The 26,496-nt window shown below is 38.4% G+C and overlaps 1 protein-coding gene across 5 annotated transcripts; it reads left to right on the plus strand.

The window, feature by feature from the left end:
• Positions 1-4,113: 4,113 nt before the first annotated feature.
• Positions 4,114-23,782, plus strand: LOC144642841 (uncharacterized). Of its 5 annotated transcripts, XR_013568788.1 has the most exons (17): positions 4,114-4,750; positions 6,029-6,070; positions 6,498-6,542; positions 10,442-10,471; positions 10,591-10,611; positions 11,111-11,143; positions 11,704-11,733; positions 11,853-11,873; positions 12,418-12,459; positions 13,058-13,111; positions 13,602-13,622; positions 15,353-15,406; positions 16,982-17,041; positions 17,404-17,460; positions 17,789-17,854; positions 18,851-19,463; positions 21,023-23,782. XR_013568788.1 is itself a non-coding variant. In XM_078501944.1 (16 exons), exons 4-15 carry the CDS (start codon positions 10,450-10,452, stop codon positions 17,827-17,829), a joined length of 456 nt encoding a protein of 151 aa, XP_078358070.1. In that variant the 5' UTR covers positions 4,114-4,750; positions 6,029-6,070; positions 6,498-6,542; positions 10,442-10,449; the 3' UTR covers positions 17,830-17,854; positions 21,790-23,780. The 5 variants fall into 5 exon arrangements, 3 of the variants coding, with proteins under 3 accessions (XP_078358070.1, XP_078358069.1, XP_078358068.1); XM_078501944.1 differs by lacking the exon at positions 18,851-19,463 and having other exon boundaries at positions 21,790-23,780; XR_013568789.1 differs by lacking the exons at positions 13,602-13,622; positions 15,353-15,406.
• Positions 23,783-26,496: the final 2,714 nt, after the last annotated feature.

Consider the following 26,496-nt stretch of genomic DNA (forward strand, 5'->3'; position numbering starts at 1 on the left):
GTATCTTTATTGCGCCTTTCTCTCCACAGGTAACCAAAGCGTACTATGAGAGTTTGTACGATGTACTGTAAGCTGATAAGAGCTTTTATTTTCAAAATCGAAATAGCTGTTCACCAACCGTTGTAAATTTAAAAGGAGTAATAAGCAGTGGAATTAAAGGCCTCAAAGTTCATTAAAAGGCGAGTATTTATTTATTTCTTAACAAAATTGAGCTGTAGTTTACCGCTCGTAGTTTGCCGTTGTTTGTACATGTATTTTGCATTGATTTTCACGCCATTGCGGTAAACTTCACTGGTTTTTAGACTTCCGCTAAGAATAAACTGCCTTATTTAACTTTATCCGTCACTTTTCGCTAAAAACAGAGCACTATTTGCCATCATTCAAGGAAATGAGATTCTTTGATTAGAAACGAACAAATTAATTATCACAATATTGTGCCGTACGTAGACACTACACATTTCATTCAGTTTGGCACTGTTTATCAGAATAAAATTCTGCTAGGAATCATTGCAGAGATTATTAATTTGTTCAATACAAGTGTGAATAGCTTGTAAAACTGCTTTTCAGTCAAAGAGTATCAGTTTTGAGTTAAGAGAAATAGGATTAACACCCTACGAGCAAAGTTTCTTTCAAGACTTTTCAAAACATTTATCGCCAATTGTTCGGGAAGCCGAAATCGATTTAAGCTTAAATGTGTTTTAAAAGTTTTGTGTCTTATGTGTGGTATATTTATGATTTTTTTGCTTTTCTAGATTCTCTGCAGTGTAAATTAAATATGCCGAACCGTTCTTGAGTATGATTCGATTCATTTTAAACGAAGCAATTTTATTCCGAAATTAATTGCAAACAAAATTCTTCACTCTTGCTCGTCGATCGAGTCGGACTCAACATTGAAGTCATATCCGCGCGTATACAAACAAAGATTTTGCGACGCATTTTTTCTCGGTCTCTTTTCCAAACAAATTAAAGTAGGAAAAAATAAAAATGTTATTTGCCGGCCTAGGTGGTCCTTATTGGGAAAACTGTCGGTTTGAGCACGTCCCTCGGCCAGCGGCCTCGGGCCGTCGGTACTCAAGACCTCGGGTACAGTTTTTCCCAATACGGACCTCCCGGCCTGCAAATAGATATATGTATGGATTTGAAATAAAGTTGGAAAAACATCTCCTTTTACAGGTTTTTTTTTGGTTTAAAAAGCACGGTTAAGACGAAAATCGCGCGTAGGGCGTAAAAAAGAAAAAAATAAAAATAAAAGGGAAACAAGGTAAGGTTTAAAGTTTTATTATAACTTTTCACCGGTAAAAAGAGATATTTTTCTCAACTTTATTTCAAATCCATACAAGCTTTTTTAATACATCTATACAAACTCTCATAGTACGCTTTGGTTACCTGTGGTTGCGCTTGGCGTAGCCTGACCGTTGGCGTTAAACTGCAGTGGCAGTTTGCCATGTTTCAATGCTCAATGAGCCAAAGTTTATCGATACTAAGTCGAAACATTTTTGGATTTTCCTCGGCAATCTTCGGTGTTCGTCGAAAATCTTCGGGATTTTTTGGGAAAGTGTTCGGAAACATTCGTACGACCTTCGTAAAACATTTTGAAAACCTTTGGAAGTCTTTGGAAAATCGACAAAAACATCGTGATTAGTAGGTTTATATAATAAACAGAATAATACATTTTCATTACGTTGTGTTAGAAATATTTTCTACTTTATCGAGGGAAGTGTTAACATCGTTAATATGTGCTCTTTCGTCTATGTAATCTTGTATGAGGGTTTGGATAACTGGAGAACGTAAGGCATATTTGAATTTCTGTGTAGAACCGCTTTCCCAAACAAACTGTTTTGATACGCACGTTAACGAGTTGTTGTTATTATGCGATCAGTTTGGAATACATGTACCGTTATTGGTATATTGGTCGAGTTAATATTTAGCCAAGTCACTATAGGGCTATGATATGATAAGGGAATGGGCTGTTTTACTGTAAAGTTTGAAACATTTAAGAATAAATCTTGATCGCACAGTGCGTAATCAATTACACTTACGGTAAAGTAATACGGTTTCTCCCGGGAAAGGTAGCTCTTCCTAAAGAGTCACCACTGCCTTTCAAAATTCTGAGGTTGACGCCTTTATATATTTCAGGAAGTCTTTTACCGTAATTGTTCACTTCATTGTCAAAGCTATTTCGCTGAGTTAGATTTAATTCATCATATTACATGAGTTTTCTCGACACGTTAATTTCACGAATTTCGCGATTCCCAAAAAATCGCGAAATTTAAGTGATGCGAACAATAAGTGTTGCGAACATAACATGACGCGAAAATAAAGTGACTCACATTTTGTCAATAATCAAGAAAGAATAAGTTAAGTACCACTGAAGGAAGGGATTTTCAACGTAAATGGATGCTGTCGTCAATTGGCTCAAGAACAATAACACACGTACAAACAAGACTTACTTGTAGACATTGCGGGAACTGCTCTGCTGTTGCTATTGCCGAGATTAAGTCCCACCCTTGCGTTTTTGTTAATTTTGAAGTCGTTTTATTTAATTCAAGTGCATGTTTAATATTATTGCCAAGGAAATGTAAATTTTGTCTTACTCAAAAACGCGAAATTAAAGTGATTCAAAATATAAAAGTTTCGCAAAATCGCGAAATTTAAGTGTTGCGAAATATGCGCACCTCAAAATCGTGAAATTAACGTGTCGCGAAAATTTCATGTAATAAGGTACTACATAAAATGCAAATAAAATTGAGTATTAAACTGACACAATCTTTACTGGATAATGTTTTGTAGGCTGATGAATTTGCTAGGGTCGTTTACAAGAGGAATGGGCAGAAAGAGCGAGCTGTTCTGGCCTTTCAGGCCACACGATCTTGAAAACAAAGATTCCCACTTTTGATATCGAGGTGAAAGCATTGCGGGCAGCAATGACATTCTGAAAAAATTGGTAAGTCGCATATTGTACATGGTGCTCCTGAAACAATAAGTGTAGATTTAATTCATTTCAGACCGGACTTTTTTGGATCATTTTAGATCGGGGGCCGAGGCGGATTACGCACCACCCCCTGGTAACGTCTAGATAATTAAACCAATCACAATAAAAAACTTAGAGGATATAAAGTATCTCCGAAAATCTAGCTTTTGTTATTAAACTCTCAACATCGGATATTGCATTTCTAGCTTTCTGATTGGTTCACTGAATCCCGGTTTTCAGCTTGTATACCTATGTTTGACCTTATATGGGAAATGAGTGCGGCAAGTGCCGCTCAGCGTAAAATTTTTCTGCGGGAAGCGACAGTTCCATCAGAAAAATTGTTGAAAACAGCAAATTTGGCGAGCTTTATGAACAAGATATAATCAGCGGTGCCTACAAAAACCACAGAAATGCCGTAGTAAAATTTAACTACGCAAAACAAAAGGATAGATGCGAAAAGTTTAATTAATAATACTTGTAAATGCAGCCTCGCACGCCCTGCGGGCGTGGGGCGAGAAAAAGGATCTTTCAGTGTCTCTCCCCTGTCTCACCCACAGTTTTGACATATGCTCCAGACCTCCCGCTCTCGTTCGAAGACCGAGCTTGTTCGCAAAAGATACAACTGTTTTCAGTGCAGTCTAAATTAAAAAAGGAAAGTAATTTCATTTAAGTTATTTTTCATTAATAGGAATGTCTCTGTTAATGTTGTTGCCATGGTAACGTCAACTTCCCGACACTACCACATATCCTACCAAATTGTTCTCAGATAAATTTTTTTTGGCTTCTTTCTTCGCATAATCCGCAACCCCACCCCAATCATTTTTCGAAAGGCCCATCACTAATTGGGGTGGTGGCAGCCGAAATGGCTGGTGAAAAATGGTTTGGCGTTAAGGGCTGCATACAAATTTCTCGTTTTAGCAGCGCTTGAATACAGTGTGAATTCCACCAATCAAAATCAAATGAGCTTAAGATCGAGTATGCGGATATGAAAAGTAATTGAACTGTGAGGAGGGTAACCCTCCATATATCAAACCACTATCTATGAAAGTGCTGTTTATTCATTTGTCCACGAAATAAAAAAAAACGCTTAACTAAATGCTGGGGAGAGGGGGTTGGGGCAGGTGATCTTGAATAAAAACCATGGAAGACGAACCAATTTTTATTAATTGAAAAATTACTTTTCAGAATTTAAACAGTCGTATAGAAATATCCAAAATTAACCTCCAGCACGCTTGATGTATATACCTAGCATGTGAACAGCCGCCCCCTCTCGCCTCTTGTCATTTTCCACTGCCTTCCCCGATATTTTGAGGGAAAAGGGACGGCTGTGCACACAGGCTAGAAGTACCAAATAAAATCGTGCACAGTGGCGCAAATGTAAAGGTATTGCGGGGACTTAGTTTTATGCATAATGAACAGTCCCTTGCGATTCTTCCACGTTTTTTTGGTTCCACGGACTCAGTCTGTTGCATTTTAGTCATGAAAAGCTTTGGTAGAGTAGCGACTATTAAAGGCTCGTCAGTTCCGTTGTGCCTTTGTGGTTTTTGCTTTTGGGACCTTCAGCATTGTTTTTGTTGTCTGTTGTTTTGTTCTAGTAAACTAGCCGTTCATGCGAGTCCTTACAGTAGCTGCTAACCGTTCTGATAGCTTTTTGTACTTTTACAGGTGATACTAACGCACAGCACAGATTTCTGGATAATGGGAACTTTAGAACAAAGAGTTCAATTGAATTGCCCATCCATCTTCTGCCGCCGGATCTCCGGCGTCAAATTGGACGAGGTAAAATAGTAGAAGCAATTTACATAATTGGTGAATTACTGAAAACGTTTGAAGACGGATTGCAATAGATTAAATACCCAGTCAGATTTCCGCAAAGTTTTTCGCCCATCTTTTTACCCACGAATATCGTCATTAATTAAAACATTTTGTTCTAACAAGCTTGAACAACAAACTGTATCTATAGCTTATTCGCATTAGTAACGTTCAAAACACGACGCGTTTGTAGAAAAGCCTTTAAAACAAACTTTGTTTCGCACGGTGCGCGCGTGCGAAACAAAGTTTGCATCATCCGCGCGCAAATGCTGAAGCTGTTCATCAACCAATCAGAATGGCGAACTTAACGCACTTGACCAGATGTGTACTACCGTGGTAAGTAGACATCTGGGTAACAGCTTGTGGCGTGCATATTATTTTTACTTCTTTTCTTTTGTTTTTTTTTTTTCGAGATTAGGTATTTCCTCTATTTGATAGCTTTTCCTTTTTTCTTTTTTTTCTTCTCTTTTTCTTCTTTCTTTATTCATTATCGTATGTCAGAAGAAAGAAATACCAATATACACAAGGCTTAAATTAAACTACAAATTTTACAAAGTTTTTACAATATTCTGACGAGTTTCATGTTATTTGTTTTAATACAATCAGATATCGGTCAAGGTGACAATGAACACAAGTTTCTACAATTTCTTCAAAAATACTAACAAGCTCCGAAAATTTTGTTTTTACACCTTACTTACGCGTTTCGTGTTATTTACTTTTATAACAAACTTCACAGACTGTAGTCACTTAAAGTTATCTTTAACAAGTGTTAATATGCACATTCGATCATTCTGTACATCGTTATTGCATATTTTCCTTGCAAAATTTAAAGGGGACTAGCGAGGGGCTTAATTCACTCTTTGGATCGATCATACAGTTCTCGTAAACTCCCAAGGAAAAACGTTTCGCTGTGGGTGAGAAATACGTTACTCTTAGGTAATACGAATGAGTTTTCCTTATACACCCCAACCCCAATTGCAAATAGGCAGAGAGTTATTATATTTACTGAAACACCAGTAAGAAGCTTTGTGTTCATTTTCTATTATATAACTGCAAAGATATTATCGACTTTCGTTTTGATGTCACGTTTCAATTTTGCCTTTGGTACAATTTGGCATTTCCTTTGTTTTGTATTCATTATTGTATAACACTGTACATCAAAATAAAGATGAAAGACCAATAGAAAGACTTAAATAGAACTAGAATTTTTATGCTGTGCTGACTAATTTCATGTTATTTGTTAAGAACCAAATGCACATGAAAATCGCGATGGAAATATCGAACAAGGTAACAATGAATACTTATACAATTTCTTTAAAATATAACAAGCCACAAAATCCTTGGTTTCACTTTATACTGACGCGTTTTATGCAATGTACTTTCAAAACCTACTTTAAAGACAGTCACTGAATGTAAATATATTTCTGTCTGGATAAGTACTTAAACGTCGACCACTCCCATTGGAGGGCTTGATTGGGGAGGCTAATAAAAGGATTGGGCTCAATCAAGGCTTAATAACTTGCTCCATTAAAAGGCGAGTAATTAACAAAAAAGTATTTCTTATGGAACCTCTTCAACCCCCCACCCCCAAAAAAGAGTTCTTTAAAGTGTATCTGATGGCTTAATTCTCATCGACCTAGCTTACTGCGAACATTTGATTGTATTTCCTTGGTTCAGTTTTCTAACCGCTTTACTCTCTTCGGTTCATTTCTAGACTCAGGATCAGCAGTTGCAGGAGGTAACAATAAAAGAGGACCGTGTAAGTTTGAGTCAACATATTTTTATCTTATTTTTATCGATAGATTTCTTTAATTTTTTTGCTGCGGTCAGATAATGAGTTACTTGTGTCAGTTATGCAAAAAAAGTAGGGGTCACGGACTTCGTTTCAGAGAGAAAGCGTGTGGAAAACTACCCTGATTTTGAAAAATTGGCGCACGGTAATTCAGCATGGTTTACAGGGTTTATAGTAAAAAATATCGAAGATGAGTAAACAGAGGCTAACGATCTTAGTCACATTTTGAAGAAGTACGTCTGTTGCGTAAATAATTCCTAGTTTTGCCATCTTTCTTGTAAAACTAAACCCTTGAAAACGCATTTGAAACTGTCGTACGGCAAACAGGAAAGCTCAAAAAGCAGAATTCAAACCGTCAGTGTGACAAAAAAATCAAACTTCCACTCGATAGATTTTTTTCATTTTCTCGCAAAACGTAGATATTAATTAACAAAAGTGATTCGTTAAGAAAAAAGTAGGGGTCACCGACCATTTAAGAGAGCAAATTGCAAGCGAAGCTAGCGGAACGGCAACCCACCCTATATGTTCTTAGAAATTTCACTCAGCGCGCGCGCTCAAAATATGACGTGGCATGGCGTTGCGACATGAATTACGTGCGCAGTAGGGATGCGCATAAACAAATAGCGTGAACGTCCTTAAACACCGGATATCCTTTGTTATTATTCAACAGATGCGCGCGCTGCCCATATATGGTCAAAATGTTAACGATATCTGTCATCCGTACATAACAGATATCCTGCGATATTCGTAGGTTGCGAAGATTGGTCCGAAATCTTGTAAAGCGCTGACTAGTTACAGTTTTTCTATGTGCAAAATGTGTTTCGTTGACAATTTGTTGAATAATAAAACAATTATCCTGCTCAATCTTGCGGAATATCGTCTGATTTTAGCCAACTTGGCCTACGGCCTCGTCGGCTAAGTATCAGGCGATATTCCGCGCGATTTCGCAGGATAATTGTTAATTAGTATATACTCAAACAGTGGATAGCGTTTTTGGCGCGCGCTGATTGGCTACTAACACTCCGACTATCCTTTTATTATTCAACAAATGCGCTCGCTGCCCATATATGGATAAAATACTAGCGTTATCTGTCATCCGTACATAACAGATATCCTGCGATATACGTAGGCTGCGAAGATTCGTACAAAGTCTTGTAAAGCGCTGCATAATTACGCTTTTTCTGTCTACAAAATGCGTTTCGTCGACTAATTGTTGAATAATTTAGCAATAGAGGTACTGTTCGCGGGCGTAAATATGTTTTTGGCCCGTTTCAGGCTCTATGATTAGTATTATAATCATTTCAGCATGTATTCAGATGGCATTTAGTTATGGAATCAAAAACAGGAAGCGATATCTTGACCACTGCCGTTGCGAGTCGGCGTTTATTTCTGATTAGTAGAAACTCAGCTGTGTTCTACTGGAAATCCGCGAATCTGATTGGTTCTCCCACTGTTTTCTATTCGCCGATAGAAAACAGTCGCGCGCTCGCATAGCTAATTAAGTGGTAAATTTTCTTGATTTTTGTCCTCAAAGTGCACAATATTGTAGGTTTTGGACTGTAATCCTTTAGAGTTTCTACTAAAACAATTAGACTACTCGGGCTCGTAGTCTAATTGTTAATTAAAAAACCAGGTTGAAGAGTTTACAAAACTCGGCAGAAAACCGCAAAATTACTCAAAACAATCTTTGCTTAAAAAGGAAATTACAAAATTCTATCGGCAGCAAAGAACAAGACATTATTTAGAAGTGTTAAAATTAATTGTGCTGTTCACTGAAGTGGCAGTTTGGAATATGCCTGAAATTCAACTGAGCGAGTTTTGCTCAACAAAGACAAACTTACATTTACCTCGCCGCCTGGATTCTTCATTGAGTTTCTGTAATTCCTCGTCATCTAGCTGAGAAGACTAAAAATTTGCTTTTCCGTTCAGTCCTTCAACCATTTTGTCCTTATAAAGCTCAAAAACAGTTTTCAATTGCAGATGGAAGCGTCTCAACTCAAATTAAACGGAGCTTGTGCCAGCCAGCAAGAAAACGGCGCGAACAGTTGAATGGTTTACAGTTCTGATTGGCTGGCTTCGTTTCTTGTTTCTGATTGGTCCACAGCAGCGGGCTAAAATATATTTTTGCCCGCTGAATTCTCCATTTTAGCCCGCAAAATACGACACAACGCCCGAAGAAATGATTATAATAAAACACTTATCCTGCTTAATCTTGCGGTATATCGTCTGATTTAAGTCATCTCGGCCTACGGCCTCGTCGGCTAAGAATCAGGCGATATTCCGCGCGTTTTCGCAGGATAATTGTTAACTATTCTACTAAAATCCGAGCTTCTTGCGCGCGAAAACTGTACTCGTTAACGAAATAAACTAGTCAAAAGTCATTATCTAACTGTTTGAGTATATACTAAAACTGCGGCTCGGTAAATTTCAGGGGCGGATATGGGGGGGGGGGTGGATAGGGTGGATATCCACCCCCCATTTTTCAGTAAAAAAAATTCGAAATGTCACTTTATTTGAAATAGAAAATAAATAAATAAAGAAAAATTAGCTCTCGTTCATGTCTGGTTGTTGTTACGCCACGTTTCGCCGTCTGCCGCCACTTAGGGTTAGGGTTAGGGTAAGGGTTAGGCCCTAATGGTCTGCCATCCACCCCCCCCCCCCTTTTGAAATCCTAGATCCGCCCCTGAATTTGCACCACAAGCCACCGACACTGAGGTGAATAGTTGTTAACTATTCATCTCCGAGCAACTTGTGAACGAAAAATACACTCGTTGACAGGAATAAACTAGCAAAAATATAGTATATACTAATTAACAATTAAACTAAGAGCCCGAGTTTTCTATGAGCAAATAGTCAACGAGGCGCACTTATCGTTTTATTAGAAACTCTAAAGGATTACAGTCCAAAACCTACAATATTGTGCACTTTGAAGACAAAAATCAAGAGAATTTACCGCTTAAAGAGCTACGCGCGCGCGTCCACTACTAACCAACTTCACTTTGGTGAATTGATGTTAAGTATTCTAATCGCTTTTCTTTTCTTCGGTTCATTTCTACCAAGCCTATTCAAAATATTAACAGTCGCCGTATTCCAAAAGGACTTTGAGAAAGTGCATTCAAACAAAAAGTGATTGATAGTTTCTCGACTCACTTGACAAAAAGTACAGTTAGGATTTGTTACGTAGCCTATTTTAAACAGACGGTCATTTGGAAAGAGGATAGAATTTTTAAAACACCTTGTATTGAAAGGAGCGTACATAAGGTTCGCTTGCCACCCTCAGAGGTAGAAGCATGCCCCTGAAATTTGATCTTCTCTCAGATCAAATTCTAGACCGAGTTTATCCCATTTGTTAGGTTTTTCATATTTGAGTTTTATTAAGTGACAATAGTAGTTTCGACATTTATAATTTTCTATGTCAATGACTTCACCAATGTGACCCGGGTTCGACCGATTCAGCCCGGTTTCATAATGCCGGTCGAGTTTGTCGTTGGTTCTCGTCCTTGCTCTGAGGGTTTTTCTCCGAGTTCTCAAGTTTTCCTCCCTCCACAAAAACCAACACTTCCAAATTCCAATTCGATCAGGAATATACGGCCCCAAAAGCTTATACTAGCTTTAATCTTCATCGTGTCTAAATGAAGGTTAATGGTGCCAATGATTTCCTGGTTTTTTAAATGTTTGAAACCATTTTTAGTCACGATTTTGTAAATCTGTTTTTCCATTTCTCTCATCCCTATACAGATTGTTTACTTACACAGTCGATCATTCTGCGCGTTTACTTTTAATAGAAATATACCTTTCCTGAAGCATTTGTTTTTCTTTTGTTGTTTCAACCATGTTTATTATTTGTCTCTTTTCTTCTTAACCAGAGACAGTGATGGGCGGTGAAATGTCCTTAGGTAACAATAAAGCATTTTCAAAAATGTTGCTCATTGATAGAAAAATAGCTCTGAGAAATTTGATTGTAATTCATTGTTTCAATGTTCTTACTGCTTTTCTCTTTTCGAATCATTTCCAGATTTAGGTGCAGAGTCACAAGGTAACATTAAAATACTACTGATTAAAAACCTTGTTTATAGTTTAAAATATAAAAATGGTTTAAACAGATCTAAAAATATAAAAAGGATACTCTAAATTTTCGGTCGCCTTCTGCGGTCTTCTTCAGAGAATGATGGATTTTGCAAGGTTCGCAGAATTCTAATAAGTTGCTATGACGTTATTGTTCGTAGTTAATTGTATTTTGTTTTTCGTCTGTTTGTTTTCTAGTTTTTTTGCTTTTGGTGACTACAACACCTGTGCTCTTGGGTTCATTGTTAACTGGCATGCTTTCCAGGAAATGTTCAATATTAATAATATTTATTTTATCTTGAATCACTTCTCTGTCATTCTGAGCAGTGATATGATGGCGCTTTCACTTTTTTCCGGTTCATTTGCAGATTCTGGGGTGGCTGCGAAAGTTAACAAAGTTAACTCATTTTGTAAATCTGTTTTTCCATTTCTGATTTTTAACCGCTTTACTTTCTTTGGTTCATTTATAGACCCAGCTGGAACAGCTTCTGCACTCGAACCAGGTAACAATAAAACATTTTAGAATTGCTTTTTTGTGATTGAGCAGTTATAACTTGTCATTCAGTCACTAAAAGTAAAAAAGAAACGCGGGGATGGCGCAGTGGTGAGAGAGCTCACCTCCCACCAATGTGACCCGGGTTCGACCGATTCAGCCCGGTTTCATAATGTCGGTTGAGTTTGTTGTTGGTTCTCGTCCTTGCTCCGAGGGTTTTTCTCCGAGTTCTCCAGTTTTCCTCCCTCCACAAAAACCAACACTTCCAAATTCCAATTCGATCAGGAATACACGGCCCCAAAAGCTTATACTAGCTTTAATCTTCATCGTGTCTAAATGAAAGTTAATGGTGCCAATGATTTCCTGGTTTTGTAAATGTTTGAAACCATTTTTAGTCACGATTTTGTAAATCTGTTTTTCCATTTCTCTCATCCCTATACAGATTGTTTACTTACACAGTCGATCATTCTGCGCGTTTACTTTTAATAGAAATATACCTTTCCTGAAGCATTTGTTTTTCTTTTGTTGTTTCAACCATGTTTATTATTTGTCTCTTTTCTTCTTAACCAGAGACGGTGATGGGCGGTGAAATGTCCTTAGGTAACAATAAAGCATTTTCAAAAATGTTGCTCATTGATAGAAAAATAGCTCTGAGAAATTTGATTGTAATTCATTGTTTCAATGTTCTTACTGCTTTTCTCTTTTCGAATCATTTCCAGATTTAGGTGCAGAGTCACAAGGTAACATTAAAATACTACTGATTAAAAACCTTGTTTATAGTTTAAAATATAAAAATGGTTTAAACAGATCTAAAAATATAAAAAGGATACTCTAAATTTTCGATCGCCTTCTGCGGTCTTCTTCAGAGAATGATGGATTTTGCAAGGTTCGCAGAATTCTAATAAGTTGCATTGACGTTATTGTTCGTAGTTTACCGTGGCTAGTTCAGAAATTGTTTTTTCTTAAAAATACGCTAAAAATCGTTTGACTCGCCTTCGTTGCTTTTCCCCCCTTGTCTTCTAATAATTTGGTGATTTTCTGCTCGTCGAACTGCACAAATCTCTCCATTTTCCCAGTCGTTCTGTATCAGAGCAATTGCCGTGTGACGTGGGAACGAGGTTGCGATCGGTTAATGCCGTGGGAACCAGGTTGCGATCGGTTAATATTTGATATCGGACAATTGATATATTTTTGATATTATTCAATTGGACAATTGAATAGTTGCTATTTCATTGATTCAATATTCTAATCGCTTTTCTTTCTTTGGTTCACTTCTACATTCAGACCTGATCGCTTCAGGCTCAGGAGCTACGTATACTGATGAAGGTAACTGAAATATTTTAACAATTTCTTACATATGGTAAACCTCAACCAGTTAGTCCTGATTATTTGCTTTAAGGAGGCTCGATATAGTTGTGGTTTTTCGGAGAGTGAAATTTGTCTAGGAAGCCAATCTCTCAGTGATTCTTGCCAAAATACATCATAATGATCAAATATGACCAAAGTTTATTTTTTACTGGTTGCTTAGTCACAAAGGTTACCATTCAGTCACTAAGTGTAATAATGAAGCGCGCCTGCTTACACCCTTAACTAGTGTACGTCATTTTTGGAAGTTGAAATAGCTTACTGCGAACATTTGATTGAAATTTCTCGAACATTTCATAAAGACTAATAAAACTATAAACTATATCTAGACTCAATGAAACCATAATTTTTGGCTGGGTCCCCTCAATACCAAAAAATTTAACAGCTCCTAAGGAGGGTGTGGTGATCTTTTTAACTGGGATTCTTAATCCCTCTGCTTACCCTTTTTATCTCGCGCTGTTGCCCCTTGATTAAATGCTGATTTTTCCGCTAGTAGTTATTTTGTTTATGTGTTTTTTTAACAAATATGTCTATTTTTGGGTCTTCCTTTCCTTTTTAGATTTGGAATATACGATTAAACTAAAGGACATGCGGATAGAAGAGTTAGAAAAAGGTTAAAACCTTTGTTTACACATGTAGTTGTTGAGTTATAATATTTAAAGTTTGTTTGATCGAGTGGCTCCAAGTATAAAGCTTAGTTTGCTTCGTTCCTCTTCTTTGATGGTTTCAAGTGGCTAAAGCCTCCAAATGTTTTTGCTCAAAAAAAAATTATTCTTGTCTAACAAGAAAAAGATGCTGAAAAACTTTTTAAAGGAGGCTCGATGTAGTTCCTTTAGCCCTTGGTGGTTGTTTTGAAAAGGAAAATTTTCCAGGAAGCCAATCTTTGATTTTTGATGAAATATGACCTTAGGTTATTTTTTTGCTGGTCGCTTAGTCACAAAGGTTACCATTCAGTCACTAAGTGTAATAATGAAGCGCGCCCGCTTACACCCTTAACTAGTGTACGTCATTTTTGGAAGTTGAAATAGCTTACTGCGAACATTTGATTGTATCTCATGTTTTTCGATATTTTAACTGTCTTTCTCTCTTCGGTTTATATGCAGAGGTTGCAAAACGTCAGGCAGGTAACAATAACACATTTTTATATTTTGACAGTATAAAACATGGCTTATTCTTCTTTATTTGTTAAATAAAGCACGCGCGTGACGTGAGCGGCGTGCTTTATTTATGGGTTAGAGACTGTTGTGAGTGTTTTGTTGACAAATACATGCACGCGCTGGCCGCACAATGAACGAGAAATTCGAGTGCAGTATTGAAAATTTCTCGTTCATTGTGAGGCCAGCAAGTGCGTGTATTTGTCAACAAAACACGAACGGACAGACTCTAAACCTTTTAATATACAATCTGAGTACACTGCAAGCGATCATCGACTTAACGAACTTCAAACAATAATGTTTAAAAATAAGAAGTGTTGTAGTACGTAATTACATGGGATAAGATCAATAATATAAAAATCACAAATAAGCCGTGCAAAAAATAAAGCTTACAATGGTTCATAAAATCGTTCAGCAGCTGTGGTCGTTCATAAATACAGTCAGCGAGAAGCTTGTTCAAAGCAAGTCGATGGCTTTCACAAACACAATTTCACAAGTCAACCGCACACAAAAATGAAATTATTGAGCTGCAGTTTACCTTTGAACATGAATTCGCTTCAAGTTGTTATCCTCTTCGATTTTGTTTGGTATTGGATCGTTGATTATTTGAGGAATATATTTTTCTTCCACTTCTGCAAGCCTTGAAGTTGAAGAAACTTTCAATACTGTACTGCACGATTTTTGTGCATTATTGTCAATACTGCACTGTACGAGTTTGCTGACGACAGGTAAAGCAAAATCACGTGATCTATTTTAACCAATTGCGCGCGTGGATTTTGGACAGTGAACGAAGATTGTATATAAAGCTTTATTATATGGCTACAATAGTACGCGCGCTCTGATTGGCTGCTGAGCGGGCATTATTTTGTTGTAATGACCGGGCATTATGAAAAATTTTCTCGGCTCGGCGGTTTTTTGAGTTGTGAGTAAAAGCTACTAGCGCAATAGCTGTTTTGAGCTCAGCGGACAACAACGAGGGGGGATGTGTCACTAATGATGACCCCCCCCCCAAGAAAAGAAAATACGCGGCTCAACTGCAATAACAGCTATTGCGAGAACGACAATAAATACCGACAAAATGCAACTAGGTATTCAACAACTGAAAGAAAAATATTAGCATACCGATACTTCTTTAGTATGAGCGACGAAGAGAGCCACAGAGAGCGAGAGCGAGTTTCACCTCGGTGTTTTTTAGATATTTCAGTTCAGAATAGCGCTAAAAGGCCATATAATAAATAACTTATTAACCTCGTCCGTTCGGTCATTACAGGGCAATCTCAGACCTCGGCCTTGATGTATTGACCTCGCTATCGCTCGGTCAATACATCAAGGCCTCGGTCTGAGATTCCCCTGTAATGACCTCACTCTCGGTTAATAAGTAGTATATAATGAAGTCCAATTGACCAATCATAGCGTGCCAAATTTCTCGAACATTTCATTAAGACTAATAAAACTATAAACTATATCTAGACTCAATGAAACCATAATTTTTGGCTGGGTCCCCTCAATACCAAAAAATTTAACAGCTCCTAAGGAGGGTGTGGTGATCTTTTTAACTGGGATTCTTAATCCCTCTGCTTACCCTTTTTATCTCGCGCTGTTGCCCCTTGATTAAATGCTGATTTTTCCGCTAGTAGTTATTTTGTTTATGTGTTTTTTTGACAAATATGTCTATTTTTGGGTCTTCCTTTCCTTTTTAGATTTTGAATATACGATTAAACTAAAGGACACGCGGATAGAAGAGTTAGAAAAAGGTTAGTTGTAGTTGTAGTTGTTGAGTTATAAAATATAAAGTTTGTTTGATCGAGTGGCTCCAAGTATAAAGCTTATTTTGCTTCGTTCCTCTTCTTTGATGGTTTCAAGTGGCTAAAGCCTCCAAATGTTTTTGCTCAAAAAAAAAATTATTCTTGTCTAACAAGAAAAAGATGCTGAAAAACTTTTTAAAGGAGGCTCGATGTAGTTCCTTTAGCCCTTGGTGGTTGTTTTGAAAAGGAAAATTTTCAAGGAAGCGGCAATCTTTGATTTTTGATGAAATATGACCTTAGGTTATTTTTTTGCTGGTCGCTTAGTCACAAAGGTTACCATAGCAACGATTGCCATTTTCTTTTGTTGTAGCGAGATGATCAAGGTTGTTGAGGCTTCGCTCTGCGCTCCAAAATGCGTACAAAGCTGGGTATCTATCTAGTTCTCGGCAAATGGACACTAATTTGCTTTGTTTTTCGCCGGAGCTCCAGAATTTCTCTGTCTTGAGTTTTCTTCGCCGACTTTTTTTCATTGGATGCAATTTTCATAGAATTCAAGTTACTTATCTCTTCTTGCCGATCGAAAGTAGTAGTCGTAGTAGCTTTTTTAGATGCATTGTGCGATTTATGTGAGTGCTGCTTGTTTGACTAATCTGCTCAGTCTGCGCAAAATAACACTTGACTTTTTCGAATCGTTGCTAATACTTTACTTGCACTTATTGGAGATGGATTCCTAACGTGAAGATGCGGTTTCTTTGGGCTTTTCGTTAGTTGAGTTCAACTCACACGCTTGAAAACAAAGGTCAACAAAGGTAAGATGTTGTTAATCGAAGAAGAAAACGAATCGTAATTAGCGTGTTGACCAATCCCGTACGAATAGTTGACTAAAAAAATAATCAGAAGCATATCACCTATTTTTCTGATATTTTATATACGCGAGTACAGACTTTCGTCGTCAAATGTCCATGCTGACACTTCAGATAAAGAAGATAAGTCAATTTATTATGCCCTAGATACCACATGAGGGTAAAAGAACGCGCAAAATATGCCACGTTATAACATTAGAACAGGGAGAAATACGGACTGAAGGCGAAGCGCCTCATATTTACATACCGCAAAATTACGGTTATAAGCCTTGGGCTTATACAACTTCATAAGGGTTTTTGGGTGGGCTTATATCCGCGAGGGCTTATAAGCGGAATAAAAAGATCGTTCAGAAACGGGCCACGGAAGTATTGATCGAAATGTGTTTTTTAGTTAAAAAAAAAAGGCAAAATAAAGCAGCATTTAGCCCTTTTCAGTACTCTAATTCAGCAGAGGGGGCTTACATCCGGGGGGGCTTATAATTGGATGTATTTTTTGTTTCCAGGTAGATGGGCCTATAACTGGGGGGGGGGGCTTATGACCGAAATTTTACGGTATAAGAGTCATTGCTCGTTTTATATGCGAATAAGGTATACCCAGAATAGTTTGCTTTTTCCGCCCGCTTTTTACTCTGTGACAACCTTTGGGCATGATCCTATATTATATCAGCCGCATAAAGGGCTTAACTTTCTACAATATATTTTTTTTCTTTTTTTCCATTAGAAGTGGAAAAACTCAAAAAGGAAGCCGTACAACCGCGGCCATTCCCATTTTGCCAAAGAGGTTTGTAGAAAGTAGAAATTGCCCGATAGTAGTTACCCGATAAAGAGTTGTAGTGCTGTTGTATTTAAGTGTTATGTCTGGAAATATCGAAAAGTCATGGTACGGCCTTTTGGTGAAGGCGAATAGGCTTCACTTAAGTTTGACAAGGTTAAAAAGTTTATTTTCTAGTTGTCCAGCTATTGTTGAATCGTTTATTTCTATTTTGCGAAATGTATTTATAAATTGAGACTATTATGTCATTAAGTAATAATGCAATCTTGAAAACGTTCTAAATAGTTGAAACAACAAAAGAAAAATTAAAAAAATTGAAATACAATATTTACAGTATTCTAACTTGTTTCTTGTTATTTGTTTATAACCAGTGTCCACTAGTCCTCAGCCTCTCACCTCTACGAGGAACGAGGAAAATAGTTTTGAAGGTAACGATGAATAGTTTTCCAACGGGTTTAACAGTTTACTCAAGCTTCAAAATGCTTCATATTACACCAGTTCAAAGCTTAACATCTTAATTTTTCCAGGATTGCAAAATTTAATATCATTCATATGCATGATTGATCATTGCGAACATTGTTTTTAAGGTTGAAATATTCCTGAAACGGTTAACTTAACCGTAAAATAGGTAGTGGGATAATACAAGCTACTACTTTGTATTACAATGTAAATGTTATCATTTCGCTTAAGTTAGAGTGGAGGGTCACTTTAAGAGAATTCATGTTTATACTATATTATACCTTTGTTCTTTTGCAGACACGTTAGAGTGCACGTGGGACATCTCTAAAGTCAAGTAATGGAGTTTGGTTGTACGTCAAGTGTGTAAGTCAAGTCATTCACTCATTGTTACTTACATTATTATAGGAAATTGTGTTTAAAAAGGTATTTGAAATTAATGCGACTTAAATAAACGCGAGTTGAAGGAATTAGAAAAATTACTTCCCCTAAAAAAAGAAATTAACGCGACCGGGGCAAAAGAACCCGTTGAGACAACAGGAACAAGTTTATTTCAACACTAGGCGTTTAATCCTAAACGTAAATCCTAAACTTAATTAGCGCGAATGAAAGGAATTAGAAAAATTACTTCCCAAAAAAAGAAATTAACGCGACCGGGGCTAGGAATAGGTTTATTTCAACACTAGGCGTTTAATCCTAAACGTTAAGGTTAAGCCAAGGAATCTGACCGCTCGAGCGTTCTTCACGGTTTCAATGATGCCGACAGATTTCCACCCCGAATGAAATGATGCCTTTTTCTAGGAGTCAGGAAAGTCTGGACTATATCTAGAAATTGGGGCCAAAAAAAGGAAATCAAGGTCATGGAAATTAAGCTCCACTTGATTAACAGCGTGGAAATTAACGTTAACAAAAACTAACGCGACGCAAATTTTTGAAATTCGCCTTAATTTCATGAAGCGTTAATTTCCTTTAATAAGGTATTTGTCAGACAACATGCCCCTCAGACATCTCGCCCAAATCTGGACGATGAGCCCCCAATACTGCTATATGATAATTTTATTTATGCTTACCGTATACTGATGTGCTTTAGATGTCAACATTTCTTCAAAACATCGTCAACCTGGACACTGCATGTGGGTGATTGTAGTACTGACTACTGTTACATTGATCGCTCAGCTACCCCTCCCCAAATCTAGCATTACCCTTACTTATCGCTTTGGGCAAAATGTTAAGTTTGGGGAGGGGTCGGTGGGCAGTTTCCCAGCAGTTTCTTTCGATTTTATACACATGCAACATAATTTTAGCTTAAATCTTAGCTGATGGAGTCACCCTATTTAAATAAAGGCTTTCTCTCTCTCCTAGGTACCCTAGAATGTCTAGAAAAAAGTTGAAAATCCAAAAAAAAAAATTCAAAAACAAAAAAAAAAAAAATCCATGTCCGCGTCTATAGTAATGTCTTCATGTTCTCTTGTACAATGTGTTGTTCCATGTAGAGATTCATCTGTGGGCAGGCTGAAGTCTCCTATCCTTCCATTTGTTGCCCGTTGTATTGTTTATCTGTGTTCTATGTCTGTAATCTGGCCTGGGGAGAGGCCGAGTTCATTTCTCGGGTGATTTTTGACGTCCTTGTGGACCCTCTTCCCGGTTAGTAGGTGTCAGCATTGCACTCCGCTTTCACTTGCTACCAAAAAAAAAAAAAAAAAGTACTTGATTTCGCTCATTGAAGAAGAGCCCGAACTGCAGAAAATCTTGCGGATCCATTCAGCTGGAAATAAAAAGACCGCATATTAGCTAGAGGGAACATTGAAACTTACACTGAAAACACAACAGGATACTCCAACGAAAATCGACACGACCGTGGAATAAGAGTTTAGAACGAAGAATTTCGACGACAAACTGCCGCTTTGACCAATTGAAGGGAAAATCTGAGCATTGTGGGCCAAAACAAGCTTTCTAGCACCTCTGAAAACTTAGGGTAAAGTAAAGTTCTTTTAAAATATTTAAAATATGTACAGGAATTACTTTGATCGAGAACGGACCGTACCAGCCCCTAAACAAAGACCCGACAGACCGTCTGACCTGAAAGCTGTCCGAAAAGCTGCTAACCCTGAAACGAAGCGGAGATCTATCAGAGGCTGTTTACAACAAGATCAGACCTCGACACAAACAGCCGCCAAGAATCTACAGTTTACCTAAAATCCCGAGGCGTACCTTTAAGACCTACTATTATCAATACACGCGGCCAAATTGAAAACCGCCCTATTGAAAACACGCACTTTGCGGGCCGCAAATGACTCCTAGCGGGCTGTTAATGCATTAACGGCCCTGCATCTGATTGGTTCTCTGTTCATCATCCGATTAACTTTAACCAATCAGCGTGGCTGACGCGGGAAAACCATTCAGGCGCGTACGCGTACAGCAAGAGTCTCGTCTGTCTCGAACAGTTTTTCGACAAGCGAATTGTGTTCGGTAGCTAGGAAAAATCAGTCTATTTGTTGTAAATGGGACAAAATACAGCCAAAAAATCGGATTTAGAAGCAAATGCACAAGGCGAAGAGACAGAGAGAGCAACTCCTTGTTGTCTTGCGAGAAACGAAACTTCGTTCACTTGAATTGTGTATCTCCGGTCGAGCAAATTAAGGGAAAACAGTTGCAGGAATTTTACGCCGAGGTTCAATCGGGAAATGTAAGTTTGCAAAGTATTATTATCCATGAATCAATCCATTCCTCATTATTTTCAGAGACACTGCAGTTAGCTCTTTTATACTACAATTACACAATAAGACATAAGCCTCAGTAGCATCGTGCATAATTTTCATTTGAATTGAAAATCATGATGCTAACTTCATTAAACTGAATGTATCAGGGGCACCTAACGGAATATTTCGTTAAAATATCTGTTTGGAAGACGATTTGAGATCTAGAATTTTCGGAACATTCATTGTAAATTTTTTTGCTTGCCTGCCTTTCCTAGGATTTTCGAATATCTAAAAAATGGTATAATTGTTCATTTTTAACGGATTTTTACTCTAAAAAGGTCACCTAGAATTTTCGGGAGCCCTTCTCTGGCTGGAATTTTTTTTAAAAGGTAAGTTTTGATCCCTATAACTTTCGGAATCACTAGACTTTCAGCTAGGAAATCCGAACAGATAAAAAAATTTTAGGGGATTAAAATATGCCTATATCTACCGTTTAAATACTAAAATACGTTCAACGGTGCTATCTTTAAGTGGTTTTGAACTATATTCTCGATGGGTGCCCCTGAATGTATTACCTATCTGGATGTCATTTGGCCTTGTTTATTGATAATAATGATAATAAAATGACTTTTTTTCGGGAATATTGTTTATTTGCTCCCTTGTAGTGTCATTTGTGGCCCTTGCGCTTCGCGCTCGGGCCACAAGTGACACTACGCGGGCGCAATTAAACAATATTCCCTCAAAAAGTCATTTTATTCCCTTATTGTATTATGCGTTTAAACCTTTGCGTATGATTTGTCCGCCTACCTAGCTAACAACTTGTCCCCTTTAACAGGTAACTCGGATTTTGCAGTGACCAATTCAGCCCACTTCGTAACCACCATCAGCAGTGAGACGATCCTAGACAACGAGATCATGGTGTCGTTCAACGTGCATGGAGTCGCTGTTTACAAACGTTCCTATCGACGGCGCTGTACAAGCCGCGTAACGGAAACTAGAGAACGATCCCAGCCTTGCCGATCGCACAACGCTAACACCTGTCAGATCGCTGACCTCCTGAATTTCGTATTGAGATCCACATACTTCCAGTATAACGGATCAATTTACGAACAACGGGAAAGCGCAGCCATGAGAAGTCCGGTTTCCGCTGTTGTTGCTAATCTCTACATGGAAAGTTTTGAGGAGCAGGCAATAACTTCATCATCATGCAAGCCTAAAATATGGAAACGCTACGTGGACGACACCTTCACCATTTTGGATCGCAGAAGAGTTGACAGCTTCTTACAACATCTTAACAACCAGCAGCCTTCCATCCGCTTCACCTTGGGAACAGAGAATGACTGCAAAATCGCCTTTCTCGACACCACAGTTTCGAGAGAACCAGACGGCCGCCTCACCACCGGCGTATATAGGAAACCAACACACACTGATCAATAATTAGCGTATGATTCACACCACCCTCAATCAGTAAAACGCGGTATTGTTAAGTGTCTTTACGATCGTGCTAAACGCCTCGTAACTAAACCATCTGTTATATCCAAGAAGAAAAAACATCTGTCATCTGTTCTTGTTTCTAATGGTTATCCCTTTTCTTTCTTGCAGAAGATCACCAATACCAAAAAGCCGAACACCAGTGCCTACGACCGAGTAGGCACTTAGACGCTGCCTACGTATACAACAAAAAGGCGTACGCGCTGTTTTCAAGTCGGAAACTACATTAAGATCACACTTAGAACGGCCGAAAGACGCTGTTGATCCGACTAAGCTAGATGGCGTTGTTTACAGAATTCCCTGTGAGTGCGGCAAAGTTTACATCGGCGAGACTGGAAGACCTATGCAAGATAGGATCAAAGAACACGACCGGGACATCCGACTCGCTCGTATCCAGACCTCCGCCGTTTCAGAGCACACCCACAACACCGGACACTACCCGCTATGGAATGAGGTAAAGTTTATTGATCGTGAACCACACTGGTACACACGCAGGGTCAAAGAGGCAATTCAGATAAGACTTCACCCTAATAATATCAACAGGGATAGTGGAATTGAAATTTCCGAAGCATGGATGCCCACGATCAAAAAACACAACACCAGGAGAACTGAACGACAGCGGACGCCTGAGGGAACAACAGCACACCGGAACAGCGAGGATCGAAATGCACCAATCACAGCTGTTGAAAACCAACCAATCACAGCGCAGCAGCGTGCTAATTATAAGGTTACACCCTACCAGTCGACCTTATTATCGCCTGATGAAGACTAGCAGTGTGCAGCAGAAACGTCGCGATCTACATCACAAGTGACACTACGTCCTGAGACAAACAAAAAATACTTTATTATTGTTGTACTCTACCACGATGATGTACGCAGACGATCATCAAATCTACCATACTGGTTGTAACCAATCCAGTGTAACATCCGAGCTAAGGGACAGTGCGCGCACTGCTACTAAATGGTATGATCACAATCTTCTTACTGGAAACCTAACTGAAAAAATATGAACATTGGCTACAGTTAGGATAACAGCGCGGCACATGCAATTTGTGTGAACAATAAGGAAATCAAATCAGTAGAAAGTCTCAATCTCCTGGGTGTTGCAATTGACTCCAGACTTAACTTCAAAGATCATATAAGCTCAATTTGTAAGAAGGCAAGTCAAAGGATCGGCGTTATCATGAGACTAAGAAAGTTAATTCCAACAAAGGCCAAGTTAGTTCTATTTAAATCAGCAATCTTACCATACCTAACGTACTGTCATTTAGTTTGGCACTTTTGTAGATCAAGTGACGCGCGAAAACTAGAAAGGCTGCAAGAAAGAGGATTGAGGGCGGTTTATAGAGACAAGATTTCAAGCTATTCACAATTACTCAAAAGAGCTGAGTTACCAACACTTAGGAACAGGCGTTTGCAGGATATTTGCGTCCTAATGTACAGGGTGAGGCACAGACTATGTCCTACCTATATTTGTAATATTTTTAATAATCATAATTCTTTCTACGTTTTAAGACAGTCAGACTTTTCCATACCAAGTTTCAATACGGTTACATATGGTAAACATTCTTTGCGATATCTTGGACCAAAATTGTGGGGAAAATTATCCCCAGACATAAGGTCAGCTGAAACTTTAAATATTTTTAGGAAACAGATACGCAAATACGATATTAGTCTGCTCATAGATGATGGCTGCAAGGGCTGTTCCCTCTGCTCCTCATAATTATACAGTTTTAAGTATTTTTAATTCTCTTTTTACATATTTTTTAATATCTGCTCATCATAATTATCTTTACATAGTTTTCAGTATTTTAAATTCTCTCTATGAATATTTTTTAATATCTAATTATCATAAATACTTTATGTAGCTCTAAGTATTTTAAATTCTCTTTTTACAAATTTTTTAATACCTATTAATTTTGTCCCCTAATTAGTATGGGATTTTCCCAGGCTATGTGGCCTTGAAACATTAATAAAGTTTATCTATTTATCTATCGGCTCTGATTAACGACAACATTTTTTAGGAATTGGTTTGTAACAGACTGATGCTACGAAATCCTCTAGTTACCTTAAATGATCTAATTAACGCCCGAGGACGTCTATTAAATTTTTCTGGTTCTAGAGAGAGCGTTAATAGATATGAGGCGTATTAGAGGAGACGTTCACATAACGGGACAACCAGCGGCAATTACTGCTATGCGGCTACCCACGAACTGCAAGCTATGCAGGCTAGGGTCAACCAGGGCCATGGCATGTGCCTCCATGCAAGCAAGAAGCTAAATAAATTGGAAAGGGGGGGGGGGGGCGCCAGACGGAAGGCGTTATAAGAGGGGGCGACCACTGTACACCTCAGGGGAGACGTTAAGAACGAGGTGATGAGTGGCGTTTGAGCGGAGTGGAACCCTGGTTTACGGACACCCGCTTAACGGACACCCCGGTTACGGACAGTTCGTTGGTACCGACGAAAGCCTCATACATTTTCTCTAATACGGACAACGGACACTTTGCTGTGTCCCGAGTGACAAACTGTCATACATTGTCAACCGGCCCCGCTTTTATTACGGACACTGTTTATCTGTGCACTGTCGATTTTCATTGTCGCGATCAGATTATTTTCTAACTTTACCCTGGACAAATATAGATATGACAGAATTCGACGAATTAAAACGATTTTATAACAAAGAGTAGCTTAAGCGTGGTTGCAAAAATTTACCGGCGATAAAGCGCGTTGTAGAAATTAATCGGAGGGTTATTGAATAAATGAACACCTTTCTGGCTCGCTGGTATATTGGAGATTTATGCCCTTGGCTGAAAAATTGTCCTCACAATTTCACCGTTGCCCTCTAACCAACTGAGCTACGAGAGACTCGTTGTGAGCTGGGCCATTTTACTAGGTTAATGAGTGACACACGTCCTGCATACTGCTAGGTGTTTTTATTTGGCCTTACTGACACGTCGCTCCGCTCAGGTGCTGCGGAGTTAAGTTTTTAAATCTGTTCAACGCACTGAATGATCGTTCTGCAGAACACGATGTATCAGGTATCACTGCAAGGATATGAACCCCGTAAGGAAGCTCTGAAAACTTATCAAATAGATCATTCTCTTGCATCGTCTCCAGCATTTCTAAAACAGTCATGTAGCCTTATCCGCGCACACGACGAAAACTCGCGCACATTTTCTGCTCGGCTTTCAGAATCTCGCCTTCGATTTTGTATAATTTATGAACGCGGAGAACCTTTTTTATCAGGTGTTTAACTGTGACAGATATTTGCAGTACAGTGCCCAACAGTAAAAAAAGAATTAAAAATACATGTATGTATATCAACAAATGATCCTTCTGCTCAGCTTGACAGTGTTGTTTCTGTTTCGTGCCTTCTTTAAAAACTGGCTTTGCCCAAATTTCTCTTGCTGCCCAAAACATCTGAGTTGCCCAAAATTTGGGGGGGCTGCAGCCCCCCCTCCCCCCCCCCCCCCCCCCCCAGCCCGTACGCCTATGATTCGAAGGGAGCCGCAGCCTCCTACGCAAAGAACATCTGCATAGGAGGCTAACGGAGCAGGGAAGGGGGCGCTTATTGGAAAGAGGGCAGTAAATCGAATCATTTCGGTATTAGTAATAGTAATTGGACTGAGTGGAGTACAATTCAGGGAGTAGTGGGGCGAGTTATTTATAAGCGGGGGGGGGGGGGGGGGGGGGGTTTTAAATTATACTTTTTTTATTTTGAGGCTTTTTTATTTTTTTTAAAAAAAAAAATTTAGTAAAGTGTAAAGAAAAATTTAATAAAAAAAAAAAAAAAAAAAAAATAAATTAGTAAAAAAAAAAAAAAAAAAAAAAAAAAAAAAAAAAATTAATCGGTTATGGGGGGGGGCCCCTCATTTTTCTTTTACCACCCCCCCCCCCCCCCCCCACACGCCGGAAAAAGGGGGGGCGCGAAAAAAAAAAAAAAAAAATTTATCAGGACAACAAAAAAAGTTTTAGGTACAAAAGTGACAAGCAGTATATACATGCAGTGCACTTTATTTAACAATTAGACTTCGAGCCCAAGCGCCTCGTTGACTATCGCTCATAGAAAATAAGGGGGAGTAGTCTAATTGTTTCAGTAGAAACTCTTAAGGGATAGTCCGAAACCTACAATTTTACGTTCTTATAAGCCAAAAATGAAGAAAAATTAATCTTTAAATGGGCAACGAGCGCGCGATTTTACCAATAGGCAGTTTCGCGGATTTTCAATAGAACACGGTTGAGTTTCTGCTAATTAAGCAATAGACCGCGCTTTCTAGGGCTTTACTGGCGTAATAAAACCACCTGGGATGTTGGGAGAACACGAGAAAAGCTTATTTTTCCAGTTAAGTTTTATTTTTTGTTTTAGTTTTATTTTTTTAGTCCGATGAAAGCCGACCTGTTTATTGTGTTCCTTCTCATATGTTTGTCCCTGCGTTTTCGTTTTTTCTCTTGTTACTTCGCTCCGACTTAAGTGAGTGGGAAAATTTATTTTTGTGATCCACCCTCAGTAAATTTTCACAATGAGAACCATGCATATCCTCCGTTTTAACAATCAGATAGACCAAAAGAGGATATTAAACTAACGTTAATTCTTCGTCCTTATGCGTAATCGACCATGTCGGGATGGAAGCGGGAGTTTACCGGTACGGCAAAAGTACATAGCGCGCGTAGTATCAGAGTTATTTTAATTTATAACACTTTTTTCGTTTTTTTTTTTTATAATTCATTGCCAAAAAGACATGTTGAGCCCACGTTCTTTGTGGGCAGGTGTGTCTAGTTCAACTGCGGTAGACTGGACTGAGCATGCCCAAAGCTTA

This window comes from Oculina patagonica, chromosome 2 (genome assembly GCF_052425735.1).
Source record: "Oculina patagonica isolate OP01 chromosome 2, crgOcupat, whole genome shotgun sequence".
Lineage (NCBI taxonomy): Eukaryota > Metazoa > Cnidaria > Anthozoa > Scleractinia > Oculinidae > Oculina > Oculina patagonica.

Bases quoted from the DNA above. Each gene is read 5' to 3' on its own strand.
- LOC144642841 (XM_078501943.1), top strand. From the start codon at position 21,103: ATGGTGTCGTTCAACGTGCATGGAGTCGCTGTTTACAAACGTTCCTAT.